This window comes from Mastacembelus armatus, chromosome 3, assembly GCF_900324485.2.
Source record: "Mastacembelus armatus chromosome 3, fMasArm1.2, whole genome shotgun sequence".
NCBI lineage: Eukaryota > Metazoa > Chordata > Actinopteri > Synbranchiformes > Mastacembelidae > Mastacembelus > Mastacembelus armatus.
The window spans coordinates 20372557-20399932 of record NC_046635.1 but is presented as its reverse complement, the minus strand read 5'-3'; the positions used below and the strand labels follow the sequence as shown (position 1 = coordinate 20399932).

General features: G+C 39.2%; 1 protein-coding gene across 3 annotated transcripts in view; it reads left to right on the top strand.

Moving 5' to 3' along the window:
• The window catches only part of cd276 (CD276 molecule), a 62891-nt gene extending 40285 nt beyond the window's left edge, over positions 1–22606 (top strand). Inside the window, exons 5-9 of one of the 3 annotated variants that reach the window (XR_003294844.1) lie at positions 2684–2821; positions 6679–6720; positions 11622–11660; positions 11782–11822; positions 21711–22606. Coding sequence is in view for 2 of the 3 variants with exons in the window: in XM_026293385.1 (XP_026149170.1) it covers positions 2684–2821; positions 6679–6720; positions 11622–11644 (203 nt within the window). In the remaining variant the exon portion in view is untranslated. The remainder of the gene's footprint in view (positions 1–2683; positions 2822–6678; positions 6721–11621; positions 11661–11781; positions 11823–21710) is intronic. The other 2 variants (XM_026293385.1, XM_026293386.2) reach the window with 2 other exon arrangements.
• Positions 22607–27376: the final 4770 nt, after the last annotated feature.

The following is a 27376-nucleotide window of genomic DNA, read 5'->3' as shown; positions in this document are numbered from 1 at the left end:
AGGGGAAAGAGAGGATAGGTAAACAGAGCCATTAGAGACAAATCTATTTCTGAAGAAAACAAAATCACATCATCAAACAAGAGAAAAAGAAAAATATGATCCTGCAGCCCTTTGGGCCCGGCATAGCAATGATAGCCGACTATGGCATTTGTCTTTATCAGTCTGCCTTGAGGGAGGGAGCGCATGGTGAGGAGGGTGTGAGAATAAGAAGAGAATGAGAAAAAGGGATAGAAACAAAGAGCATGGCATCATCTTTACTCATCACAAAAAAGCTGAACACATTACTTTTCAGACTTAATGAGACATGAACAGCTTATATGATTATTCCTCTTTCATATAAGTTTTGTGGTTCTGCAGTTAGTACGAAGTCGCTGTTAGATGGTCATTCTTTAAATATAGCAGAATGAAGGGCTCAGTGGACAGCGAGCCACAGCATCATCAGTCATGACTACCCTAGGGAGGCATACGCAGCTTCATCAAAATGACAAGATTGACTTTCCAGATTTTATCCTTTATCAGTGACTTTTTGTTGTTTATCCTGCTTTGCAGTAGCAATACCAGATAGTCATTGTAGTGCCTTGTATTAACAGACTCTTGAAATAGATATATATGGTGAGCTTAAAATTAGACTATGATAACTGTATAAAATATATAGTATAGTAACATATAATAGTAACATATAGTATATATTAATATCTGCATCAGGAACAAGTGACTTTATAAATGTTATTTATTTGCTTTTGTGCTACTGCCATTTAATATTATGAAACCACCAAGGATATGATTTAGGATGAAAAAGTTGCAATAACAAGACTAAGAATCTTTAGCCATACTAAAAGCGCTGTGCAGCTGTCAATATGCACAGCGTTGCTTTCAACTAAATGTCAGTGTTCACAAACCAGCACACTCACACCGACCATACTAATATAATGATAATACACACGTAATTTCACCATGTTCAACATCTTAGCTTAGCAGCCTAGCATGCTAACCTTTGGTTATTAGCACTAAATGCCAAGCACAGTTAAATATCATAGTTTTGCTATTAACCTTGCGGAACAGTATTGTACAAATTTTGATGTGATGGCTGCATTAAAGGAAATGTTAAGTGATCACCGTAGTTGTTACAAATCATCTTTAGAGTTACTTTAGTGTGTGCAGGATTTCATAGCAATCTGCAATTGCTGGTGACACTTTTCAGCCATAACCACATGCAGATTCACTTGCCAGCAGTAGAGGAAGAGGCAGACCATCTCCAAATTCAGTATTATCCATCCTGTGAGAAACACAAATTTACTGTTTGTACAAAATAACATGACAGTTCATCGCACAGGTGTTGAAATATTTCAGTCTGGACCAAAATGATGGAGTGATCAACTGTTGACAGACTGCATTCACATGACTGGAGCCATTCTATCAACATAGCTAAATAATAGCAGAATACAGGCTGAGATTTTAAATAGCCCTCTGCCATAAAAGAACAAGTACATGACCCTCCTGTTCCTCTGTCCTGTGGCACTTGGTTGCCTTTCATTAACTCAGCCACACAATCAGGTACATTTGTTTCTCAGCATCAGATGGACTGCTTTTCCATCTGAAGACTGATCACCTCCAACAGTATGCCTCTGTTTACCCTCCATCTTGGCTAGGCCATGGTATAGCCAGTCTGCCTGTCTTCAGAGCTGATGCCAAGTCCTTACAGATGCTTCATCATTTCCTCTTTCCAATACCAGCCTTTTGTGATTTGTCAGTCTTTTTTTTTTTAATCTTCCCAGAGTGGGCACTCTCTGAAGGAGGCCTGTTTGTGCTGGTGCCAGGCTTACAGATATTTAGTGGCTCTGCTGTTTTCGTTTCTTTTGCCTCTGTTCAGTTTGAATACCCCAGGGAAATTTGGCTGTGTTCCTGATATCTTTGTCGTCCTGCTGACCAGTTTTCATTTCACCATCAGTTTGCAGTTTGCCAAGATACTGTCACTAACATTCACGGGTTATTATCTCCAGGGGGATTTTATCAATTCAATTCTGTTTTTTTTTTTTTTTTTGTAAGTTGTTCATATTTAAAATATGTTATCAAATATTGACATTTCGTTCACTTTCAGAGACAATATTGGAGACATTTAGAAGTTATAGATTATTAAAACAAATGCATCAGCACTTAAGACATCTGAGCAATGTGTAGCAGAAGGCAGGGGGTGGGACAGTTTGCGCCAACATCATTTTAAAGCTGCCAATGCTTTTGAGTTAAATGACAACCCAGTCTTGTGTGCGTGGTAAGCTATCTGCCATCTGGACTCAATTGAAAGACACAAGTATCTTAATTGAACATTACTAAAGAAGATCTTACAGAGTTTACATAAAGCAAAAGTTCACTCTCATTTCTGTTTTCTGACAGCCCCACTGTTTCTGGAGGTTGAGCCTAATGCAGAGTGAATGTGAAAAAACTGATAATGATGGAGGTGATGATTGCAATAATCATTTTCAGTGTCATGTGGTTCTTTAGTAGTTCTGTAGCTTGAATAATTCAGGATTTTTATGGTGACAAGCTCTAACAGAAAAGCTGTCAAATGGTGAAATAATGGTGATGGATACAGTGGTGACAGGTGTGCTCTTATTTTAGCTCTGCAAGAGTGAATAATGAGGCTCTCCTTTCTCTGCCCCCTCTCTCCCTCTGCCCTTTGCTTCAGGTCAGAACATCGGATTCCCCCCGGTGGCTCTGTGGGTAACTGTTGGCCTGGCTGTGTGTCTGCTGGTGCTGCTCATTGCTCTGGCTGCTGTCTGCCGCAGGAAGATCAAGGAGAGCTGCGAGGAGGCCAGGAGAGAAGGTAGAGGAAGTGAAAGCAAGGAGAAAAATAAAAGGGAGAGGTTGCTTTGCATATTCAACATCAGTGTGTATTCTAATAAGGAATACAATTTATTGGTGATGACACTTTTGAAAATCTGTGTTTATGCTCAAGGTTATATAAAAAACCCCTGCCTTTATAAGGGGCAGTGTAAAATTTGAATCTCAGAGCAGTAGCAACTTTAGAGCTAAATGTGCAAATAAAGAGTAACAAAATGATTTTCTGTTTTTTCCTGGACTGTGTTGGCCTACTGCATACACAGTTCAAGGGCTTGCTGAATAATGGATGTTAACCTATCATGCTCTCAGGCCCTTTCAACCCTTCTCAGGGCTTTCATTAAAATGCAGAATGACTCCTTAAACTCTTCACATAGTGGGCCAGCAGATGATATGCATAATTGCGACGTGTTGCCTAGATCATGTGGGAGGCACAACGAGAGCGAGAGAGATAAAGCAGAAAGCTGTGATGAGATGTTAACTGCTTAAGGAACTTTGAGAATCCAGAGGGAGTTCTGCTTAATGTGTATAGGCAGAACTTCGAATGGTGGGACACATATCTTCTGCAGTCAAAATCACCATTACTCGGGTCCAGTAATTAGCATTGCGGAATAGCTTAGGATCGCCGCAAGTGCAAAGAGAAAAAAGTTTTGAAATGAGATAGATAGTGCAAAGCCACCAGCTCCGTTGTAATGAGATCCGCTCAGAGTGGAGGAGACATTTAAATAAAGGTCAGCCAGTGTCTGCACCAGGGCCCAGAGGTTTAAAAATAAATATGGAAGTGACACAGACTCAGAGGAAAAAGTAAATAGCTCCATGGAACATATGAAATCAAATGAAATGGAAAGAGAGAAATATAATGCAGTTCCTCCCACGGGCAAAGGGTTCCCAGGGTTGCAGGGCCCTGTTCTGCAGTGGACCAGATGAGGAGCTGTGTTTTTCACGTGCAGCCTTAATACCAAAGACAGGACTGATGATGTGGTCATCTACTGTCTGCCTTATTGAAATGTTAAGTCTTATTCTGTCCCCTATCCTTCTGCAGTCTTTAGTGTTTTCCAGTATGAATGTGAAGACCGACCGAACACCAGCTTATTCACATATCATGCACCCTTATCCTGATAGAATGGTACTGTGTGAATACAGATGCAGGGGCACTTAAAATAGGGTTGCTATGCACATATCCAGAGCTGTGGGTAAAGCAGGAAGCAGAGAAGTGCAACCTAATTGTGGTTGTCTTATCTTTTAATGGTGTTCCTGGATATTACCAGATTGAAGCTGACTTTCTCTTCACCCTGTCTCGGTAGCTACGGAGGAAGGGTCAGTAAAAGTGGAGAAGTGAGCAAGTCATTTTTCTTCCCTGTCATAATGTATGTGGAGCATCCGAATGTGTATTGTAACAGAACAGAGCAGCTTGTGGTATTGCAGCTGGAAGTGAAAGCTCAATTCCAAGGGCAGTGTTGTATCTCAACACCATCTCTGTTGTTGCTTTTTATTTCATCCATCTTTCCTTATATAATGGCTGTGACAGCGTAGCTAATATTCTTTCAATGACCTATCCAGGGCCACTGTTTCATGTCTCCAGAGCTCATTTTACATTTAGATAAGCGTATGATTTAGTCAGACCTACTCCTGAGATCATATGTAGGGGACATGGGACAGATCTCCCCAGTGTGACACATGAAAGTCACAAGGGAAACGGCGTTTCTCAGAGAGGTTTTTACCACAGTGGTGCACATGTTTCAAAGGGACTAATCCTGAGATTGATCACTTATGTGTGTGTGACACACATGAAATTACCAATTATATTATATTAGCCTATCTTGAATACACTCAGACAAAACAGACATTTATATAATGACTTATACCCAATATTTTTCCAAAGAAACCTATTCATTATGTTTTTTTTTAATATATACAGAATTGCAGAATTGTTTTAGTGTTGATACGCACTTCATCCATCCATCCGTTATCTGCCTCTTATCCTGGCACATCCACAGTCGCAAAGGGCTGGAGCTAATCTCTGACAATGGTCGACAGGCAAGGTACAACCTGGACAGATTGCCAGTCTATCACAGGGCTGACACATAGGGACAGCCAAACTCACATTCACACCTATAAGCATTTTAGAGTCATCAATTAACCTAACCTATTTTTTAAATCTTATTGTTACTTATTCTATTTTTAGGAAACGTGTCTTCACCTTGTGCCTAGAAATTTTGTTGTATTATATACAATGACAATAAAAGGAAGTCTAATTCTAATTCCAGTCTGTATGTCTTTGGACTTTGGGAGGAAGGCAGAGTATCTGGAGAAAACCCACACAGACACTGGAAGAACTCCACACAGAAATACCTTGGGTTGAACAAGTTTCAAACCTAGAACCTTCTTGCTATGAGGTGAAAGTGCTAACCACCGCACCATAGTGCTGCCTGTTCAATTGCCTCTCAATTCATTCATATTCAAAATCAAAAAATGACAACCTGTACAGCACAAATGCTGATGTCTTTAAGCCTTATGTCTGTACACAAGGGTTTAAAAGGGTTTTGAAGACATTTAGTAACAATGCAGCACCACTTCTGTTTTAGGCAGAAGGGAGGGTGATGAGTAACCATAATACTCTCCTGGCTTCAGTGAGTAGCTCATTCTGTCCACAGACTTTCTCATTCTTTATGTGGTTTGTCTATTTGTCTAGCTTTTGCACTTAAACCAGAACCACCCAACATCCATACAACTGCGATGCAGCTGATAGGGGGATACAAAATCACTGTATAGGAGAAGCAGTTCTCACTCCCTGCTCTGTGGATGCCTTTATCTTCAATCCCTGACTTTAAGATGCCTGTAAATGACAACTCACCTCCTTATACCTTTACCACATTATACCTCTGTCCTCTGGATATGTGGTTTGCATGGTATTTTGGGAACAGAGCTTTTTAAGGGGCTTCTGTGTGCTTTACTTTCAAGGTGTGCACATTGTTAACAGGTTAACACAAAATGCTTTCTATACATTCACCTTAAAAGCTGCCAAAAAATGTGTTCTTTGCACCAGTCTGCAGATGAAAACATTTTTCCCAAATTCTGATTCTAAATGACCAAAGCTTATTATGAGCTTACTAATGATAATTTGTGCTAAGAATGTGTGGGCAGTATATAATAAAATGTGTTTTCAAATTACATCATAACACTGAGCCAAAAATCTAAAATTGATTCTAGACTTATTTGTAAATACTGGCTGTTTGAATTGGGAAAACTCAGGACCTTCTGCTGCTGTAAGGATTTTTTTCTTAATTTCCATAAAGAATTATACTCTCTGTTGTTAAAGTAAAAGATTTCAGGCAAATGCAAATATAAATATATGAATTGTGTTGCATTGATTTTAATTTTGTAATTGCCAGTTTAATCATATGTATCAGACTAATGGATCTCAATTCAAATTGTAGTGAAAATGGCATCAACTAAATGTTAGACATTTGGAAACTCTGTTTATTTCACTTAAATGCACTAATATGTATTTAATGTGTATTTAAGTGTGGCTGCCATCACTAGATTGCCTCACTAACTCTGTTGACAGTGGCTTTTCAGAGGCTAAAGCCTAATATGATTACCGTCTTTGTGAAAGGACTGCATCGGACTTTAAGGGGTTGGGTATGGCTTTATGTTTATGTGCACATGATGTGCTGGAGTTACCATTGTGCAGTTTCATCGTCATATAGGCTGTCTCATCACAGCTTGTCCTTTGAGCTGTGAAGGATCAGCTCACCATAGGTTTGTGATGAATCGATTACTCTGTGTGCCTGCCTTTGTACTCTAGCTCCCACTGATAATGGCTCTTCTGTCTTCCCACAGCTGAAGAGGGAAAGGAGCTGGAGGAAGAGGAGTCAAAGACAGGTCAGCTAATCTACACCTGGCTTAAAGCTCAGCCGCTGTAACAGGGACCTGCTGTATGTTTTAGCTGTAGCCACATACACATTCTGTACCGGTGCATGTGGATAATGCTGGACAAGGAAAAAAAAACAGCAGTTGAAAGTCAACTTCTTAAAGTTTTACATCCTTGAACTGATATTGAAATATTTAACTATGTTTACTCTTTTGTATTCAGCACTTTTGAGCGATATAATCATGCAAGACTATAAACACTGTCAGGCACAAGCAACAGTGCATTTTATTCACTGAAGACAACTCCAAAAAATAATTAGTGTGGTATCATGGGCAGGGCCAAACAGACTTTGCCTCTGAACAGGGCAATTAATTCTTTACACATATAGGTTATGTTAGATTGAAGTCACAAAAATATATATTAAAAAAAAACTGACTTCTTTTAAAAAGAAGTTCAGGTAGCAGGGTGTAACAGACCCAGCGGAACAAGTAACTGAATTTTAAGTTTGTTTACAGAAGTGTGAGTGAACACTAATGAAGCATGAGCACACGTAAGAAATCAGACCAGCTCCAGGCATCAAATCTATTCAACATGGCAACCCAGCAGTATAACTCTTCCACTGTGTGTTCACTAAGTGTTTGAGGCAGAGAGAGGGAGATAGACATACCAATTTATTGATTCCACCAAGCTGTTTTACATTACCCAATCCCCCAAAGCTACAGCTGAAACAGTAAAATCTATCTTACCTGTAAATTTAATTGTAAGAAGTTCCACATAACACAAAATACTGCTGCCATGTCCTGTACTTTAATGATTTTTTTTTTTTTTTTACCAGGCTAAATTGATTTTTCACTCCATTCTGGCTGAAATGAGTATTGTGACTATAGTGTTGTGACTTGGAATAGGTTCCTTTTGAATTTTTATGATGATTTGTACAAAATGGATCAACATCAAATGTGACTTAATATGACACAGAGTTTACCAAGTTACTATTCTTTTTAATCTAACTAGTTAAAAAACTCAAAAAAGGCCATACCCAGAAATGGAGTATGCAGTATATTTTGATATATTTTTGACAGTATAACCATGCTAAACTATACTGTAAGTCTAAGCAGCTCTTTGAGACTGTGACTAACTTTCAGTTAATTGCTAATATCTTTTTTTTTTAATAAATACTGTACTAAAAATAAGGCTACAGTGACAATGCTGCATCGTGTAAGCTATGCAGTTCTATATTCACTGTACATGAGTGATAGACATGATACATCATCTCTTAAATACTTATTCAATTACAAATAATACATATTTTCAGTGGTTTCCTATAACATCACGTTTGAAAGAAAGTTTTACCCATCTTTTAGCTTTTCTTTTAGTGTGCTAATGAAGCAGGACAAAATACTTGTGTGCTTCTTTTTCCACTATGAGAGAGAGGTGATATTTGCTTAGTATGAATATGACCTTATCAGTACAGAATTAATTTCACCATTAGCAAGCAGAGCAAGCGTCTTCTGCCTGCATACCCTCACAATCCTGAGCGGTTCTCCCTCAAGCAGTGAAGTCATTTGACTCCTCCTTTTTTTTTCTGATTGAATTATTTAGATTTTCTCAGAACGGCAAAGTTAATACCATGTGATTTTAAGCTGAGAGGTGAACGAGGGCCTCTGAGTGAAGGGAGACAATGACTTTTATTCTCTAATGCCTCTGTCGTTAATGATTCAGAGATTTGTGCAGCCGGCAGCAGGGTCAGAGCCTGGGCAAAGAGGAGAACAAAGCTTGGGAGACTGTAGTATGTCTGTACTCCGCCGACAACACAGTGACAACTTGCAGCCGCCCTTACTTTCACTCCCTCTCGTCATCGTCCGTGCACCTGGTTGATCCAGGTGGACATAGTGGGCGGTGAGCTGGTGAAGTCAAGCTAATAGCTCTGCCTTCTGAGATCACTCAGTAAGCACTCCAGACAGGCATCTTTGTTTTGCCATCTGGCTCCAATTGCGCTGACAAAGACAGAGGTTCCTACATGAGACAAAGGAGCTGAAATGAGCCACACTTTAATAAACCCAGGATGATGGGGAGCCACGTTTGTGTGTTATCTTAATGAGCTGTCCAAAGGAGAGCGCGCCTTCCCTTTCAAAGGCAGCCTGATTGGAACAATAACCAGTGATAACAAGGGACCTGGGCTCATTCATTTGCAGTGGGCTAGGAACCCTTTGTTGCCTTTACAGCAGAGGCAAATAATGTTTAACAAACAGTGGCACTCAAATTCTGGATTTATTTGCCAGTGCTAAAGCTATCAGCAACCTCTTCTCACATACAAACACACACTCCTGACTGTGCAGTGCATACAGTTCTTGCCATTCTTTTCCCCCATCTTTGCATCTCCTCTCTGAAATGTGTTCAGTAATCTGAGCATGATGTGTTGTTTAGAGGGGCCTGCAGTCACGCAAGTCCAGTTCCTCCTGTCAGAAGCTGGCTGCATTTGGTGCTCACTAGCCCCTGTCTTTCCAAATCCTGGACTCTAAGGAGTCAGACATAGCAAGGTCTTGGAAGAGCGTGTTAGTCAGTGACCCAGTTCTTTCACAGACAAGGAATTGTCAGAAAGAACAATTTGATACACCCTCTGAAAAAGGAGCTGCATGTGGAAAACGGTTTTATTAACCCTTCTTAACTGAGCCAAGGTTCTGTGAAGGTGGGAGGTTGGAGAAAATGAGTTCTTTTTTTTTTAAAACTGATAACAATGCCGCAATCGTCCACTAAAAGGTGGATGGCAGTCTCCAAAATCATATTAAAATCTCAAGCCCAGGAGTTCATTGCCTCATAATTGTGTTAATTATTAAGAGCCATCTAGCTGTGTGAGGGTGCATTTTGAGCAGTCAGACAGAAGCAAGGACAGCTACAGTAAGTCAAAGTCCAGTCAGGTCCAGAATTTGGACAGTGATACGATTTTCATAATTTTGCCACTGTGCACCACAATAACTTCATTGAAATTAAGTATAAATAAGCAGCAATTGAAGGCAGTTGCAGAAAATGACAGGCAAAGCATCTCAAAGGAGTAAACTAATATAAAATTTTATTTTGTAAAACCTGGCAGTTCTAAATCTAACCTTAGGGTACCCTCTGAAGTGTTTGACCTCAGGTAGTGTTATGGATCAATGTTTTGACAAACGGGTCTGTTCCACCAATTTAATGGTTTATTTCAATAATTTACAATAAACTTTTCAATCTGCTAATAAACCAAAGAAGATTACCACCAAGCAAACGGTGATTTACACAATTTAAAATATTTTTAAAATACCCTTTTATGAGAGATGCAATGGACTTAACATGTTTATTACATCATGATTCACTAAAACAGAACTTTGTTACAAATAAACTCTACGAGGCGCCTTTAAGTTATTTTGTTTTTTGTATTTATGGTATTGGCAGCCATTTACTATATCCTGCTCTAAGCCACCAAGTATAGAGATTAAAAGTAAAAAGATTTAAAAAAAAAAAAAACTTACATTTTTGACATTACCACAACAATGCCTGTGAAAAGGTTGCCTACAGTTTTTATAACATTAAACCAGCCTGCAGGGCACTAATATACTATTCCACAATTCAAATTGAAAAGGCCTTTGGAAGCAGCCTTGGGCGGCTCTGCTTGATATGCCACACCTTTTCACTGACAACACATACTCAGCCACTATCTCCTTACCGTCACATATTTCTGAGTAAAGATATGTAAGTAGAACATTCATGTTGTCTTCATTATTAGATGTGGGCCACTGGATAATTTCAAGAGCACTAATTAAAAGAGCTCCTTTCTCACTATTGGTTAGTATTTGCACAGGCATTCATTTTCCATGCTGGTTTAGCACTATACAGTAAGCAACATGTTTACTGTGGGTGAACATGGATAGATGCTGGTCTGGTGTTGGAGGCCAAGTAACACTTGATAACAGGAATTATAAACTTCCTATCATATGTCCCATTCTAAAGGTCTCACACTACAATAAATCCTCTAATTCTAATCAAATTCAATACAATAGTCGCTGTGCTTCCTACTTTTATTTTAATATATTCCATACCTTCAACATGTTTACTACAAAGTGTTACTATGTGGTAATGGAATTGAAAGTAGTTTTAGAAACTTTATTTCCTTTCCTTTTGTTCTTCCTTTGTCTTGAGTTTAAAAACAAACTCATCACGGATGTGCTGCACACTGAGTTACTTCTGCAACCTCTAAGAGGTTATCTGCTAGTCCGTGAGAAACAGGGCACCTGATCATTGTCAGAAGAGATAGAAGAAAATAGCAGCTCCTAAATCATTTGGAATAATGAGTGTTGTCACAGTTAATAAAAGCAGTCAAACAACTCAGTGCTGTGCATCACAACAAGAAGCCAGCCCCACTGCATGTTGGTTTGCATATTAGACAAAAGTAACAGTGTAAAGAGTGCTTTTGTGAGAGGACAGGGGTTCTTTTGAAGAGAAGGCAATCTTTTTCTGGGATGCCATTTACATCCTCCTGCCATAAACACAGCCCCCCAATATCCCGCTTCAGTCATGTAATCTACTCTCCTCTGACAGCACAGCCAATGCGCAGTGGGAGAGTGACTATCCATCTCACTACCCCAATCTGCCTCCCCTGTTTGGTCCCAAATGAGCACTCAGTTGCTGTGACTAATTAAATAAAGCACTGTGCCCTCTGCTTCATGTTAGCCATGGCAAGGTTGGCGTTCAAAGTAGCCGCAGAGGAGGAGGAAGGATGTTGAAGGAGGAGAGTATGTGATAACAACTCCAAAGCCTGTAATAATGCTTTGATCCATGAGACCATAGGCAGGAATGTTACATTGATGCCAACATGACCACTTCACAGTGGTTAGGTTGTTACAGCTCTAATGATATTCACTCTTGCATGTTCTCTTTTCCTCAGCCATGACGCCACTGAAAAGCTAAGTCCAAGATAGTGAAGGTGAGTATAATTTCAATATTTACAGTATATGCATGTCTTTCAGTTCATCTGTGTTTTCATGTTTTGCTCGGGTGTTAAACTTTTTTTGTTTCTCCTTATCATAATTGCCTGGTATTCTCAGCACTAATGCTCTGGAGGACACTGTGTCTCTGGAGGCTATGGGTAAGTGCTGCTGTAATGAGGCTAGGCTGCATTAATTCAGCAGTCGGGAATATGAGAAGTCTTGACATTTTGATTTCAGGAATCACAGGGTCGCTGACTGATATGACAAATCAATTTCATTTTATCTGGCATGCAAACATAAATTCCCTGCCCTGCTCAAAGCCACTGCAACAGTCTGATTAATGGTAAACATTTGAGGTGTGAGTCATGCAGCCTTTCATTTTCTTTGTGTGGGAACTGCATATTTAGTGTCATCTTCATGAAGCTTTCAAACTGCCATCTTCAGCTTGTGAGGTGCTACATCAGATCATTTTGGTATTTACAATGTGTCACTGCTTTTGTTGTTTTGAACATTGCTTGTATTCATAAAGCAGAAAATGATTCTCTGCTTATGAACAGGTTCCAGTTAGCCACACCTGTACTACCATGTTTTCATGTTTGCCACCCTCACCATTTCTTGATGAGCATATCCTCAGCTGCAACCACAAATTTTGATTGCTGATATTAAGAGACCCCTGCCTTTCACCCAAAGAGAGCTGGGATGGGCTCCAGCAGATCCCTGTGACCCTGGTTAAGGAATAAGTGGGTATAGATAATGGACGGATGGATATTAAGAGGTGGATTACTGCAGTGACTGTGTCAGCCCATTGCACAGATCAATTCATACAGTGCAAGGGTTATATCAAGCTTTTACAATACACCAAAGTAAGTACTGGTGAATAAGTGACTATTCATCAGACATAAACAAAATCATAGACTATGTTATCAGCACACAGTCAACAGGACTAGCAAAGTATATACAGGAGAGCACAGTACATTGAAATGAAGGTGGAGGCAAAATCTAAAAACATACGATTTACAATAAATAAATGAGAAATATGCAGTAGTATAATGAAGTACAACAATGTACTCAGAGCCACAGAAGTATTTTTTTGATGATGATTTTATGTAGCAAAAGAGTTTAGTTAGATAGATAGTAATATAAATTATATTACACATTCTGTATTGTAGAGCCCCATCTGACAAAGAAAGATGTGAATGCACTTTCAGCACAGTGGACAGTTACAGCCCCTGCACCAACGGATGAGTAAACCAAACACAAAGAGAGTGTTATAAATGTGCTGTAAGTGCCCTGATTGATTGGATCCGTGATCTGTTCTGGACTAGTGGGTGATCCTAATGAACACCCCATCTGAAGAAATACTAGAAATGATGCAGCTAGACTGAGACTAGCCTCATCAGTACAGCTGCATTCAGTAGTGTTAAAGAAATGGTGGAACAGGCGAGTTGTGCTGTACTAGGTGCCATACCTGCGTCTATTTCGGGTATATCATCTGTGCCATCAGTTATTGAATGTCATTTGAGTATCATCAGCACAGGGAATTGTTTTTGTATTGACCCTTCCTCAGTAGAAGTTTTCCTTGACCTTGAGCATAGAGTTGTTCTCTTGTTTTTATGCACTTATTCATTTAGTTATTTATTATTCATTCTGTTCCACTTAGTCTGTTATCAGACTAAGGTTTGGTGCAAAATGAAGGCTTTATTATGTGTTTTTAATTAATCCGGTCTAATAGCAGGGGGACCTGGACCTGGAACCTGGAACCAGCGGTATTAATACAGTGAAGGTAGGCAGGCATTCCCATAGTGATCTAAGGCAGGTTGTTGGCTATGTTGGACCCTGTGGCCCCTGGAGGCGCAAAAGGAATGGGATACTCCCATCACTGGTCCCATGATCATTCAGCAATACCCAGTTTGAGTAAAGCTCCATCTCCCTCACTGGACTCACTACATGGACCTCTATCAGGCAGGAAATCTCAATACCGTGGAGCTATTTTGAGAAAGCTACTGCATAGGACTGTAACTTAGTAAGGAAAGGAGTTGTTAGGGCAGCAGGTATTTTTGTGTTTTAAAAGAGAAAACTATCTTTCTCTCTTTGTTGTGGCATAGATGTTTTCATATTGGATGTTCCTATTTTTGGAAACATTTCAGAGGCATTCCATCAATTTTGATTTGACAGATATTGAAGTGTTTTTGTCACTATGTTGCTTGAGTGATAACATGACTGTGACAAAAGACAGGTTGATACACGTGATCTGTCTTTTGTCAGAAAATGAGACCTGGTTTGATTAATGTAGCAGTTACTTGGTGAATATTTCCTTCTCTTCAAGACATTCCAAATTTCCCCAGCTAATAAGGAAACCTGTATGAGAACCCCCAGTATTCTTTAGACAGGAGAGCAGATTTGATATGCTGTGTGCATGGCACACAATTTTTGCAGAGAAAGTAGAGATAAATAAGATGGGTAATACTGCTCAGTCACAACACTATGAGTCACAGTGACTTCACTATCTCACATTGCCATACGGTATGGACCAACAATATGTCTATTCTTCACTGTGCCTCTAAGTCTTAGTTTAATAACCAGCAGTTTGGCATCAGTTGTGTGAATACTTTTTATTACAAGGTTGAACAGTTACAGCTTGTTTTATTATACCCTGATTGGTCATTGCCATAAAGCCACAGCATGCAGAGTGAGTAGAAGATGATGGAAGGTGCAGAAAGTAATTTCCTGTAACTAGCCAAAATAAAGTCTGGCCAGTAGGAGTCAAAGAGAGCACATTTGTCATTACTGTAGTATCCACTGACCTTCACTGAGACTGTTATTGCTAGGTAATATCCTGCAAGCCCCTAGACCTCTTCGCTGCTGAATCATCCCGGATCAATTATTCTAATATTTGTGTGGCAGTTTTGCTATCGATTAATGCATTTATGCAGAGTGCAGCATATCTTATTTAATAAAGCCAGGCTCTGCATTTAATTAACTTGTTTTAGAGTCAGGGGGCACTTAGTTTTCATAATCTTCTACCTTATCGATACTTGTTCAATTTTGACTTATGTTTTTTCACTCTAACTTTTATTGTTTCATAATGGGCAACCAAGCACCAATATCATAGTAAATGACTATCTGCAGCACACTCAGTATATTGCAGATTCTGCACACTGTTTTGTTGCTGTTGTTAGTTGAAGTGTAAATATTTCATATTGGTCATTATTGCAGCTTAGTGGAAATGTTCAGTGAACACACCTTGGACTTGACATTTAAGGGAAAGAAATTTCCTTAAGGTCACCATTATTCCCTGTTGTCTTTTCTGGTTCTTGTGCCAAAAATAAAATTCTCTTAGCAAGCTTTAAAGGAGTGGTGTTAGATTGATTTCTTTGTTTCTATCATCTTTATTGTAGGGAGGGGTAGGAAAATACTCGGAAGCAGTAATCTTTACTTCGACTAATCCGACAGAGTTCAGTTCTTATAGGCCAAGACCACTACAAAATCCATAACTACTTTGTTTATTTTTTTTCTTTGTTTTTGCTGGTAGAAGGATACACAGTGATTGCAGAACACAAGCAATGCAGTATCAGTATAATTTGATATCAAAATAAGAAACTTTTTCTAGAGAAACCTCACTTCCCAGGTGAAATTTTGCGGTGGATAGCAAGTCCTGGGTCCATAATTTACAATAATTTTTATGGTTTATGGTCTTTTATGATTCTTTTTATATGTAAAGAGGCAGTAATGAATGGTATTGTGCAGAACCTTGGCCTAGTCTGTGATGGCTGCAAATGAGAAGAGAATAAATATTCAAAGGCAGACATGAAGTGAATAAAGAAAACTCAGTGAAATGAGAAGCAGCATGGATGGTCCCGGTCATCTACCTGAGTACTGTTGATGAATTCCAATAAGAGTGCAGGTTACATTTTTTTACAGCTCAGGCCCTATAGGTGCAATTAGTGCTCCAAATGGCACTTTTGCTGTTCCTTCAGCAGACTTGTGAAATATTGATTTAATTTAACCCTATCTGTCATTCTAAAGATATATCCAATTGTTATGCTTTTGTGCTATAATGGCTTAGGGTTTGCTCTGTCAGGGTTCTGTAAGTATAGACTGAGTAAAGAGAGTTCTTTTTCAAAGGACAGGGAAAAGATAAAAGGGGGTAAAATAGAGTAAAACATAAAAGGAGAAAACTAGTCTAAATGTATTTTAAAAGCCTGCTGCAGCCAGGTGTAGGAGATGGGCTGTGAGCTCTCTGATGATGTGATTTCTTTTACTTAGTGGGAAAGGTAGTGAAGGACTAGGATAAACAGAGGGGAGCTCCTCTAGTTCCTCTGTGCTGTATGTGGCAGCTGAGGCCCAGCAGACATTGATGATGTCAGACAGGACACTTACGTTTGACTCTCTCCAGGGGTGTGTTTGGTGTCTTGAAGTGGAGTTTGACTCACTATTCCAGTGTCTCTGATCTCTACATTATTTATACTTTTGTCTCAGCCATTTATCAGCATTTTATACCTTGCAGCCTCATTCTACAGTACATCTCCTGTGATGGAATAGGTTGCAGTGATGATAGCCTCTGAGGGAAGCCAATAACTGAATATAGTAGCTCATATTGATATCAAAAAACTGTGGAATGGACAAGTGTGCTGCGTAGCAATCTCTGCATACGGTTGGCAAAAACCCATCTACATCAAAAATGTGCAGTGAAAAATAAAATACAACGAGAAAAATGCTGTGCTAGCTCCACTTTCTTAACTGTATATTAATTTTTAGGACATGAAACTGGTAATATGTGAGCTGTGGTAGGATCTGCACAGTGACTGAATCACTGATCAATGACAGCTAATGAACACGGCAGGAGTTCTGCTCTGTTTGCCTCTCGACAGAGAGATGCCTTCTCCTGAGAGCTCTTTTTTCCTGTTTTTGCCAGAAAAGCACAGGAGCCTTCATTGAAACCAACTGCCTCTGGGCTCAATTAACTACCATAGATTACTCATAATGCAGATAAGAGATTCTTTACACGATCAGCAATGTGGTGATGTTGTGAAACATACACAAACGGAAGTACATGCATAACTGAGAGATTCTGGTTTTGTGATACGCCATCAATGTATAGATGACATAAAAAGGGTTGTAACAAGCAAAATAAATGATCTCAATAATCAAAATAGACACTATGTGCATGCACATAATATATTCTACCAGGCTATTTTATAATGGCCTGTGCACCAAAGGATGGACATCAGATGGGGTGATGAAAACCAAACTACAAAAAGCAAAAGGCTGCAGGGGATCATTGGTCTCCATGATAACTGTTAAACGTCAAATGCATGCAGACGCAAGCAAATCCAGTAGCACCTCTGACCTTGCAGCAGAGTTGATGCAGCAGATATAACTTTTTCAATTGTTTTTGTGGGCAGTTGAGAGCTCCATGGTGACAGCATGGCCTTGGTATGTGGTCAGTAGACAGTGGCTTTTGTCAAAACATATTAGCTTGACTTAATACTCTTCAGCCAGAGTGCCTACCCATCATGCAACATGGTTGAAGAAAAATCCATGGATTAACAGAACACTCCAAGAACAGCAAATCTAAGCAGTTTTTGCAGTTTTTGGCCACACGATATCTTAGTCTCCCTCTAGGGTCTCTGAATTTTGCACATTTGAAATATTCCATTGAGAACAAGCAACAATGCCTGGAATACAGTTTTTAAACCTAAATTGTTTCATAAGTAGGAGCTGGCATTTTAGATGGATCATAAATGGATCACAGCCTGTTATTTACAAAACATGGCTATGAAAGAAAATATGTTCAGCACCAGAGAATTTACAGATGGCGCCAACCTAAACACTGTACCACCCTCCCACTGTGATGGGAATATGCTAAACATATTGATTTTTTTTTAACAGAAAAATGACTTTTATATGTAGATTTTCAAAGTGTGCATACATTATAATGATAGATACAAGGAGCCTAACCTCGCCCATATCTGCATGTTAAGTAGCTGCTTCAGTGTTTTTTTTTTTTTTGTTTTTCTATTTGTTTGTTTATTTTTATCACTGAAGTAGATTAACTAATGAGAAAAGTAGAAGCGTGATCAAATGTGCTGAGCAAACCATTTAAAATTAAGCACCCAGAAATTATGCTGTTGAAAATGCACTTGATAACATCTTTTTTTTTTTTTTTCTTAACTTTCAACTAAAAGTTTCTATGCAATTGATTAGTGGTACATTAGTGAATATCGAATATCATATTGCAAGTTGAATATCAACCTGCAAGTAAATATTTCACTTTATTCTGCAGTGGTTGGATGTTATCTACATTGACCTGTGTAGTGAGGCTGCTCACTTATTATCGCTTATAGCCTTTTTCATTGCTGCCTCCAGTCTGCAGTGTGTGTTTTGTTTTTTTTAACGAATTATCCGATTATCTTTCTCATTTCCATCCCTCTATTTTACAGTCTGTGACATTGGCAACAAAAAGGTATAGGGTATCAGTAACTGTGCAGCAATGGCTTATTGCTTTAAAACTGATAGAGTACCTTTTGTTGCATATCATGAAACAGTATTGTTCTACATTATAAAAAGAAGAAAAAGCAATGTATGATGCCACTAACAATGGTATATGTATCTACTATGGAAAAGGTTGGCACTGCCCGTCGTGCATACCAATGATTGTCTAAAGTGTGCAATCCAGTTGAATGTAAACTCACTGATGCAAACATGTCACAGCTCTTCAGTTCTGCTCAGTTCAGCATACAAGGTGACAGTCACCTTCATGCTGCATCAGGGAACAAATAAATCACAGCACAGGTGGAAGACAGTCACGGCATGTGATTCTGGGTGATTCTAAATATTCATTCAGATTAACATACTGAGAATATAAGTGGTATGGATAAATGATTGACTTGCTTATTGAGGTTGCAAGAACCCCGGTGTGAGTATAGAATAAACTGTGGCATTTTCTTTTCCTATAACTGTCTTTTGGTACTGAATCACTTCACCTTTGGGGCTTACCACAGGGGTCTTTTCAAACAATCCTTCAGACTGGAGTGAAGAATCAAGATTAATGCACTTCCACATCCCACCCAGGCTCAGAGGGGAAAAAGTCTCATAATTGACACCAGGGGGGCTGCAGACCACCTCTGGAGTGAGGTCAGCGGCGGGATACCTCAACCACAGGAAAAGACTTGATAAATGTGTAAGACTGTCAGAGTGTGATGTATGCTGCTACTTTGGATTAACAGTGGAGAGGTAACAGAGTGGCCTGTCATACACCTCACTCTGGCTTATTGTTACTGGGACAAAGTGAAGAGACCTGTAGCAAGAGCTGCTGCAATTACTACATCATTCATAGTGATCATTGTGAATTATTACTGCACAGGAATGTGTGTTTTTCGTGCAGTCTTATATAAACCTGTTTCTGCTGAAATTTCTACACGTCTGCAACACTGTTTTCTGTTAACTGTCTACCCCATAATGCAGGAAAGTATCTAACCATATCTAAGCCTAATAAAATGTACCAATTTAAAGAAATGCTAAAGCTAAAATTTAAAGGAATACCTTGACATTTGAAAAATATTCTTATTTAATTTCAAGGCATGAATTTGATGAGAAGAGTCATGACACACTTGCATAATCAAAATGAAGCTACAGCCAGCAGCCACATAGGACAATGGCAGCCTGTTAACTCTGTCCATATGTACGCAATAATCTACCTCCCAGCACCTCTAAAGTTTACTAATTAATATGACGTACACTCACTCACTTACCGAAATGTGCAAAATCAACTTTTTAATTTGCAGCAACTCCAGAAAGCCAAGGAATATTCCCATAGTGTATGATGTGTGCTCTTTTTCTACAGCTTTAACTGACAAGAGATAAAGTGTTTATTATAGTTGTGAACTTTAAAAGCACTGATAGTGTAGGAGGATGTTGCCACCTTCAAATCTTTCTGCAAAGCTAGGCTAACCAGCTGCTGGGAGTACCTTCATATTTACCACAGAGTGACATCAAGAGTGACAGAGCAACTCAGAACAGAAATACATTTCAAAATCTAAAACTTTTATTAGTCCACCTTTCCTACTGCCTGATGTCCTAATGTTAGCCCTCGGAGCAGTAGGGATAGTGTTTTTAGTTATTAATCAGCTTTAAATTGTGAATGGCAACTTTAATGTTATTGATGTTTATGAAACTCACTTTGTTAAAGTCAAAGTTTGTCTCACAAATATGGAAGGTAGAGGCAATGCAAAGCTTAGCTTTATTTTGTGGTTTAGTTGGAGGCACATAGCATATGGTTTACTTGAAAGCATGTATTTACATGCATGGTTAAGCCTAATAATAATAGCCTCTTATTGTTCTTCAAAGGCTGATGAAACAAACCACTAGTTAAATATATCCCACACTCCACCATTTGTGTCCTGAAAGACACTCTACTTTAAGCCTTTTGAAGCATTTGTAGAAATGCGAATATAGCCATAAAAGCAGATCTGTATATTCTCTTTGAGCCTGTATACATTATACTTCATAATTATCCATTATCATAATTATATATTCCTGTGCAGTTGAATGGTCATGGCGTGTTTGATCACCTGTTAGGGATCTTTAATTATCGCCGAGATTGAACTGCTTCTTCATTATCCCGAATACTTTAGATTATTCCCGAATGTTTACATGCCTGGTGTTTGTTTGTCATAGTTACTCTGGTCATTGTTGTTCTGTCTGTTTGGATCGATTCTCCACAATTACGTAAGAAAAGTTGCAGGTAACCAACAGAGACAATGAAATATTACACTTACATTTCAAGGTAAACAAGGAAAGAAATGGGCACAGTGTAGATTTACCACAGTTCATTAAAATGAATCCACTGTGCTGGAGTATCCTTTCACATGGACAGTCCTGTATGGCCCAAGTAAATTATTGTGCAATCTTCTGTACCTGCTGTAAATGAATCTGTCTATCAGGTCTTGGAGTGGAGGAATGGGTCTGCCCTGACATGGCTACTTTGGATGTCTGCTGAACTCTTAAGCTGGAGTTTACGTTTTGATTGTCAGTGTTAACAGTCTCAAGAAAAAAAAATAGCTTTTCATTCCGGTTGTTCCTGTTGTTTAGTAAGATTCTAACTTCCAGTGTCTCGGTGAAGATAGAAGTCTTTCATTTCACCTCTGAACTCTGGACTCAACAGCTAGTCTCCACTTTAATATGCATGTCCTTAGGGCTCTGTCGGAGCACATGGGGGCAGATGTGAATCTGAGGAGAAAATTCATGTGTGAAAATTGTGTTATGTTCATTCAGGTGATAGAATAAGTTGGCAAGTTGGATTACCCTCTGACAGGGAGTAAATGGAAGCCAGACTGCATTTACAAATGCAGCACTGCTCCATAGAACAGATTTTCTTGATGCAAGCTTTGCGATTTGCAAATATTTCTGTCATTTACAATAACAGAATTTCCAAAACCATGAGTCAGGGATTACTAGAACCTCTCGGGATATTTATATTAGATATCTCAGCAGGAAGCAGAAATAAAGCCTTCCCTGATGTCCCCTGTTTTCTTCTAAGACTTGCATGGAGATAAAGCTGACTGACTTGAATATAAAGACTAAACCTCCAACCATATAGCCATCCATATTACTTTTAAATGTTTCAAGTAGGAGAGTTTCATGTATGGCATAATTAAATTCCACCCCAACTGATTTAAACTGTTTAATGGGGCAGGGAGAATGGTCTCTTTTGCCATGCTAGCCGTGGGGTGGTCCACGGGGTCTAGGTGAGGCGTTCAGATACTTGTGATACAGACAGGAGAGTGTCTAGATTGAGAAAAATGTGAAGCTGGAATCAATGGAAACACTGCTTACTTTTGTGTAATTGTTTCTTTAATACAAAATAATCTTCTTTAATAATCTTTTAAACAATAATAATAATAAGAAGAATTGAAAAGTGTTAATGCGGCTTGTTTTAGTTGTTAGGTTAGCTTGTAGTGTTTCATTATTTTTCAAAACCAATAGCCTCTCCCACAGTGAACAACCTGACATTATACGTATTGTGTTTTTGTGTCTTCTTCCAGGAGTCGGGGGCCAGACGGCGGGAAGAAGATGAGTCTGGCGGGTAATCCCACTCCACCTATCCATCAACCTGGAGACTATTTCCAGTGTCCCCTACAGAATGTCAAAGCCTCGCTGAGCAGAAGATGAGTCCATCATCTTTTTTTCTGAGACTTTCCCTCGAGTTTAGATCACTACACATAAACACATCATGTGCCATTATTTTCTATTGCTCTCCCCTCCCTTTCTCTCAATGGAGGGCCACAGCAGTGTGTGTGAATGCCATTGAGTGGGTTGTGTTCTTTGCGGTATGCAAAAGAGAAAGCGTGTTTGAAAATTACAGGATGTGACAGTATCCTTTCTCTGTCGCTGACATCACTCTGTATAGGTTGTGATGGGGCATGCACCAGAGATCTCCTGTCTAATAGGAAGGGAGACACTTAAAGACATGACCCTGACTCACTTGCTGTCACTGTCTCTCTGCCAGAGAGAGAGATTGGCTCTCCCATTACTCCTGCACTTGCTAATTAGCGTCTGTCGCTGGAGTAACTTGTACCTGTCAGTGTGTACTGCTCTCCTATATTCAGTAACTTGAGGGAATTTAAATTGAATGCCAGCTAAGCTCCAACAAACTGCAAATGGTGCATGGAATACACCCTGATTTTTTTCACTGACCTGACAGCCTCATATGTAAATTGTTTTTAATGAACTATCTCAGCTAGTTTCTACTGCGTGCGTGGAATGTTTTATCTCTTCCAGGTTAGGGGCTGTACAGGTTGTTTTACTGCTTTTTTTTTTTTTTTTTTTTTTTTTTTAAGGTACTTGCCACATGTCCATGTATGAATGCCAAAGCCATTTGTGTCAGATAACTGAGTGCCTATTTACATTAAAGAGACATGGTGAAACTGCCTGGTCATTGGTAATTATTGGTCCCATTCCCAGGGCCACTTTGTGATCATTGAGGCAGAACAAGGTCGAGTTTATTACAGACATTTCTTCACCCTCAGGATTAGCCATGCTGCTCCAGTTCATCCTTCCACTTTTCCATTAGTTGATTTATCCACCGACTAGACTATTCTACATAATGAGTAAAACATGAATTATGGTCAAAGTAATACAAATATTTCATTTACATGCAGATCAACACTGACATGTTGAATTGTTCCATTAGACGCTGTCCTATTTTAGGGCTAATCCCTCTCTGTTTGCAGATGCTCAGTCATCCCAAACATTTCACTTGTTTTGAGTAATGGGTTTTCTCTGTGCTGCTTTGTTGCTGTCATGTACCAAATAGCTACCTTGCATCCAGCTTGATTTGTATAAGTCTTGCAGAAATATCTCCCCAACTCACCCACACATGCACAGGAACAAGCAGACATACTGTGTTCTCTTCCTAAGCTGGATGAAACTGTTGATCAAACTCCAGACTGTGCCCAAATGCACAGATCTCTCTGTACAGTAGCCCTTGACCTTGGTGCGTGTCCTCATGGCCCAGACACCCGCCTGAAATTAAATTACAGATTAGTGGCTCCAGGCCCAAAGAAGGGTTTATTTGGTTGGCCCCTCTCTGAGAAGTGCTCATTCTCTCATTCAGGAACTGGAAAAAATGTCATGGGATTTAAGGAAGAAAATGCCGGTCTTGAAGACATTTCCTTTCTTCTGACTGCAAAGCGTTGGAACCAGTGGTCCCCTAAACTGCAATATCTGAAACACTTCTAAATCTTACACTGTAAGAAAAATGTCTGTGAGTTGTGAAAGGTTGCTTGGAACCAAAATATTTTTAATGGAAAAAAATCTATAAAACAAAGTCAAACTAAAGATGGTGAAGCAACACCTCAGCAGTGTATACCTTGCAAATTACAAAAATCCTTTTTGTGAGACAAAAGGAGCAAATGCTAAGCTCTTGTTAATTTAAAGAAGTCCTTACCTCCAAATTACAGTCACTTCACACTGCTTGTAAATAAAAATGATGAATTGGAAATCAAAAAGGATATATATTTTTTTTAAAAAGCGTCATTTCAGAGGAAGTGAATATGTTAAAATTTTGCTGAATTTTTGTTTTTGTCTCAATTTCTTACAGTGTAATTGGTTTGATTGCTTGTCCAAAATGGACAGAAGGACAGATTACAGCAACCAATAGTCATTTTAGTACATAGGCAGACTTGATTCTGCTAAATTGGAAGCATGTACAGTAAAAGACAACACAGTAGCTCTATGCTGTTAAATGTAGACCAATATGCAACAACATAACCAAAAGTGAGTGCACACTGATTTCTTAAGTTCAAAGCTACATTACCTTTACAGTCTGAGATTTGTCTGAATATACAATGGCACAAAGCACAGTTTTACTCTCAGGTGACTATACTTGACAACTATGTCAATTGATACTTCCTGACTTTACCTACTTTATATGCGTAATTGATCGCACCTAATTGCACCTTTCACAGACAAGAGGATGAATGTTAAGATGTTAATGTCACATCTTTATTTGTCTATCAAAATAAAATACTTGGCAGGCTTGCAAGTTGCCCCACAGCCAACGTTGGACTGCATCACACACACAAGGAAACGTTGTAAGATTAGAAAATAATGATTTTTGTTTACTTGCCTTAACCCCTGTTACTTTGCAAGCCAAATAATTTGTAGGTATGTGGCATAATTATTTCAATATTAAATAAAATTAGGGTTAAAATGAAAACAAAAAAAGAGAGAGATGATTAATTAGATTCAAATGGAAATGTCGACCAGTATAGTAATCCAAAACACGGGGTTGAAGTGATAGATTCTTAAACACAGTCCACACACTTTATTAAAAGTCAACATTTTAGGAGATACAATCTAAATGAAAATCGAGCAGCATATCAGCTTAAATGTCATTCATATATTTGCCTGTGAAATGATTGCTTAGATTTTGTTCTACATGGTTATATGTAAATCTTTGATTCTATTGAGAGCAGAGAGAACATCATCCAGTTTCAGTCCCATTCAAAGTGTACTGTTATTACTGCCAAAAATTGCAGTTATGCCAAGTCTCCTCTCTCTGAATGTACAGCAACAGGAGCTGAAAGAAAAAAAATGACTAGAGTTCCAGTTTTTGTCACACAAACATACTAATACACTTTATTCACTGAGTGCATGCTCAGAAACAAAACAGAACACACACCCTCAGTGAATTTCACTGAGAGTGTGTGTTCAGCAAATAAAGCCAGTCAAAAATCTGCTATCAATGCAGATGGGGTGAAATAGTATTTTGGAGCATGCGAGAAGAGTGCCCCCATTTTTCAAATAGCTGCTCACACACATCTCTGTGCACACACATCTCAGACAATGGTTAAAAAACACCACAGCAGATTTATATAAGCACTTCTACTACTGTGCCTTTGACTTGATTTGGACATAAGGTCCTAGTAAAGTAGTCACTTAAATGGGGCCAGATGTGCTCCTTAAATTTTAGTAGCTACTAAATGCTTAGTGTGCTCCTTACTAAACATCCCTGTTTAGTTTTTACCTTTTGTCTTAGTGGATACTGCAATGTTAGCATGTACAGTACATTTCACTGCTGCATAAAAAATGTCTGTTCTATTAAAAGTAATCTTAGGAGGTGGCTGGCAGTCTTCCCCCTTTCGTTGCTAGTGACCTATATTCTATTTGCGATGGGACACCTGAGGTCAGTGGCTCTCAGTACAAGAACTGTGAACCCAGAGCTCTGCTGTTTTCATTACAGCAGTCTAATCAGAGACTGATTAACACCAGTGAGAGCAAGTGAATGCTATTAAATAGACAGTAGTAAGTAAAACCAGCTCCAGAACTTAAGACCTCTGTGCAATGGGTTTATTCATGGAAATACAAGATACTCTGTCACGCAAGTTATCAAGGTGCATGTAAATGGTTTGGGCTCTAGCTTGCTGTCAGTTACTCTGGATGTAAACATAGGATGTAAACACTTACCAAGAATTCTAGTCACTCTGAACACTTGCATCATTTTTACGATCTGCTGGGTTTGTTCTGTGCTTAAGGAGAAAACACTGCCAGCATTTTACACAGTGTTTTATTTCTCCTGAGGATGTTCGATAATGTATTTAGTATGCAGAGGCTGGAGCGAAACATAAAACAGGCAAGGCATCTCTGATGATGTTCTACTTACAAGGGGTTTTGAAAGTTTAGGACTGATATTTTTTTGATTGAAGCTCCTAATAAGCAGAATGTTTTGTGGTGGTTGGACGTAGCATTGATCCTGTGGGTGCTTGTTGAAATCCTGGATGGCAGTCTTCATTCCAACAGTGCACTTGTGGAATCAAGAAATCTTTCAGGTAAAGTGCTATTAATCTTCTTTGTTCTCTCTCTCTCTCTCTGTTCATATCCCCTACATAAATATAGATCTACAGTAACAACATTGGATGAGATAACTGTGGTCACTTGGTAACAGGAAAAGGGAAGGTATTCAGAAGTGAGGGGATTGTGAAGTGAGGTGAGAATGCAACATAGCAGATACTGAAGACAGCTACAAGTACCTTGGAATCCCACAGGGAAATGGGAACCGTGAGGAGGCCACAAGGAGAGCAATAACTGCCAAACACCTACAAAGAATAAAGCAAGTCCTGAGAATCACTGAATGGGAAGAATAAGGTCCAGGCTATCAACACCTGTGCCCTGCTGGTCATCAGACGCCCCACTAGCCAGTAACATCAGGAAGGTGGACCCAAGCGATGAGTGAATACCTCAGGCACTAGAAACCCAAGGAGGCAAGAAAGAGAAGAGCAAGAACCATCATAGAAGTATATTTTGAAATTCAGATCAGCATTCCTGTGCAAATCATGATGTGAAAGTGAGTAAGGAATTACTGTAATTTCCAAACTATAAGTCATTTTTTTACTCCTCTGGCTTGTCCTGCGACTTATATAGCAAAGCGACTTATATGTGTTTATTTACAGTAATTTAGATTAGAAAGCGAAGATTAGATTAGATTAGATTAGATTAGATTAGATTAGATTAGATTAGATTAGATTAGATAAACTTTATTGGTCCACAAGGGAAATTCCTTGGTCACAGTACCTCAGTTACATATAGACATGTTTGAACTAATAAAGAATAAAAATGAAAATAGAATAGAAAAATACAAGCAGAAAATACAACATTTGAGTATGTACAATATACACAAAGATAGAAGTACATATACACTATATACAAACATAAATAGTCAACACCACAGAAGAGACTGTGCTGGAGGATGGTGGAGTCGTCTGCTGCAAAGGGGGTTGTTATTAAACAAAAGGATGGAGTCCTGTACTGTTCACTGTGACAGCAGAGCTGGATGAGTCTGTTGGAGTCTGACCTCCTCTGACCCTCTATGATCTGGTGAAGTGGGTGTGATAAATTGTCTATGATGGAGAGCAGTTTGTCCAGTGTCCTCCTGTCCCTCACTGACTCGAATGTCTCCATGTCCCTGCCAATAATGTGTTCTGCTTTCCGGATCAGTTTGTTGATCCGACTGATGTCCCTCTTGGTGATGCTGCTCCCCCAACCGGCCACAGCAAAGTAGAGGGCACTGGCAACCACAGACTGGTAGAAGGGCTCCAGCATCCTGCCGCATACATTAAAAGACCTAAGCTTCCTCAGGAAGTAGAGTCTACTCATGCCCCTCTTGTACAGAGCATCACTGTTGTCCCTCCAGTCCTGCCTGCTGTTCAAG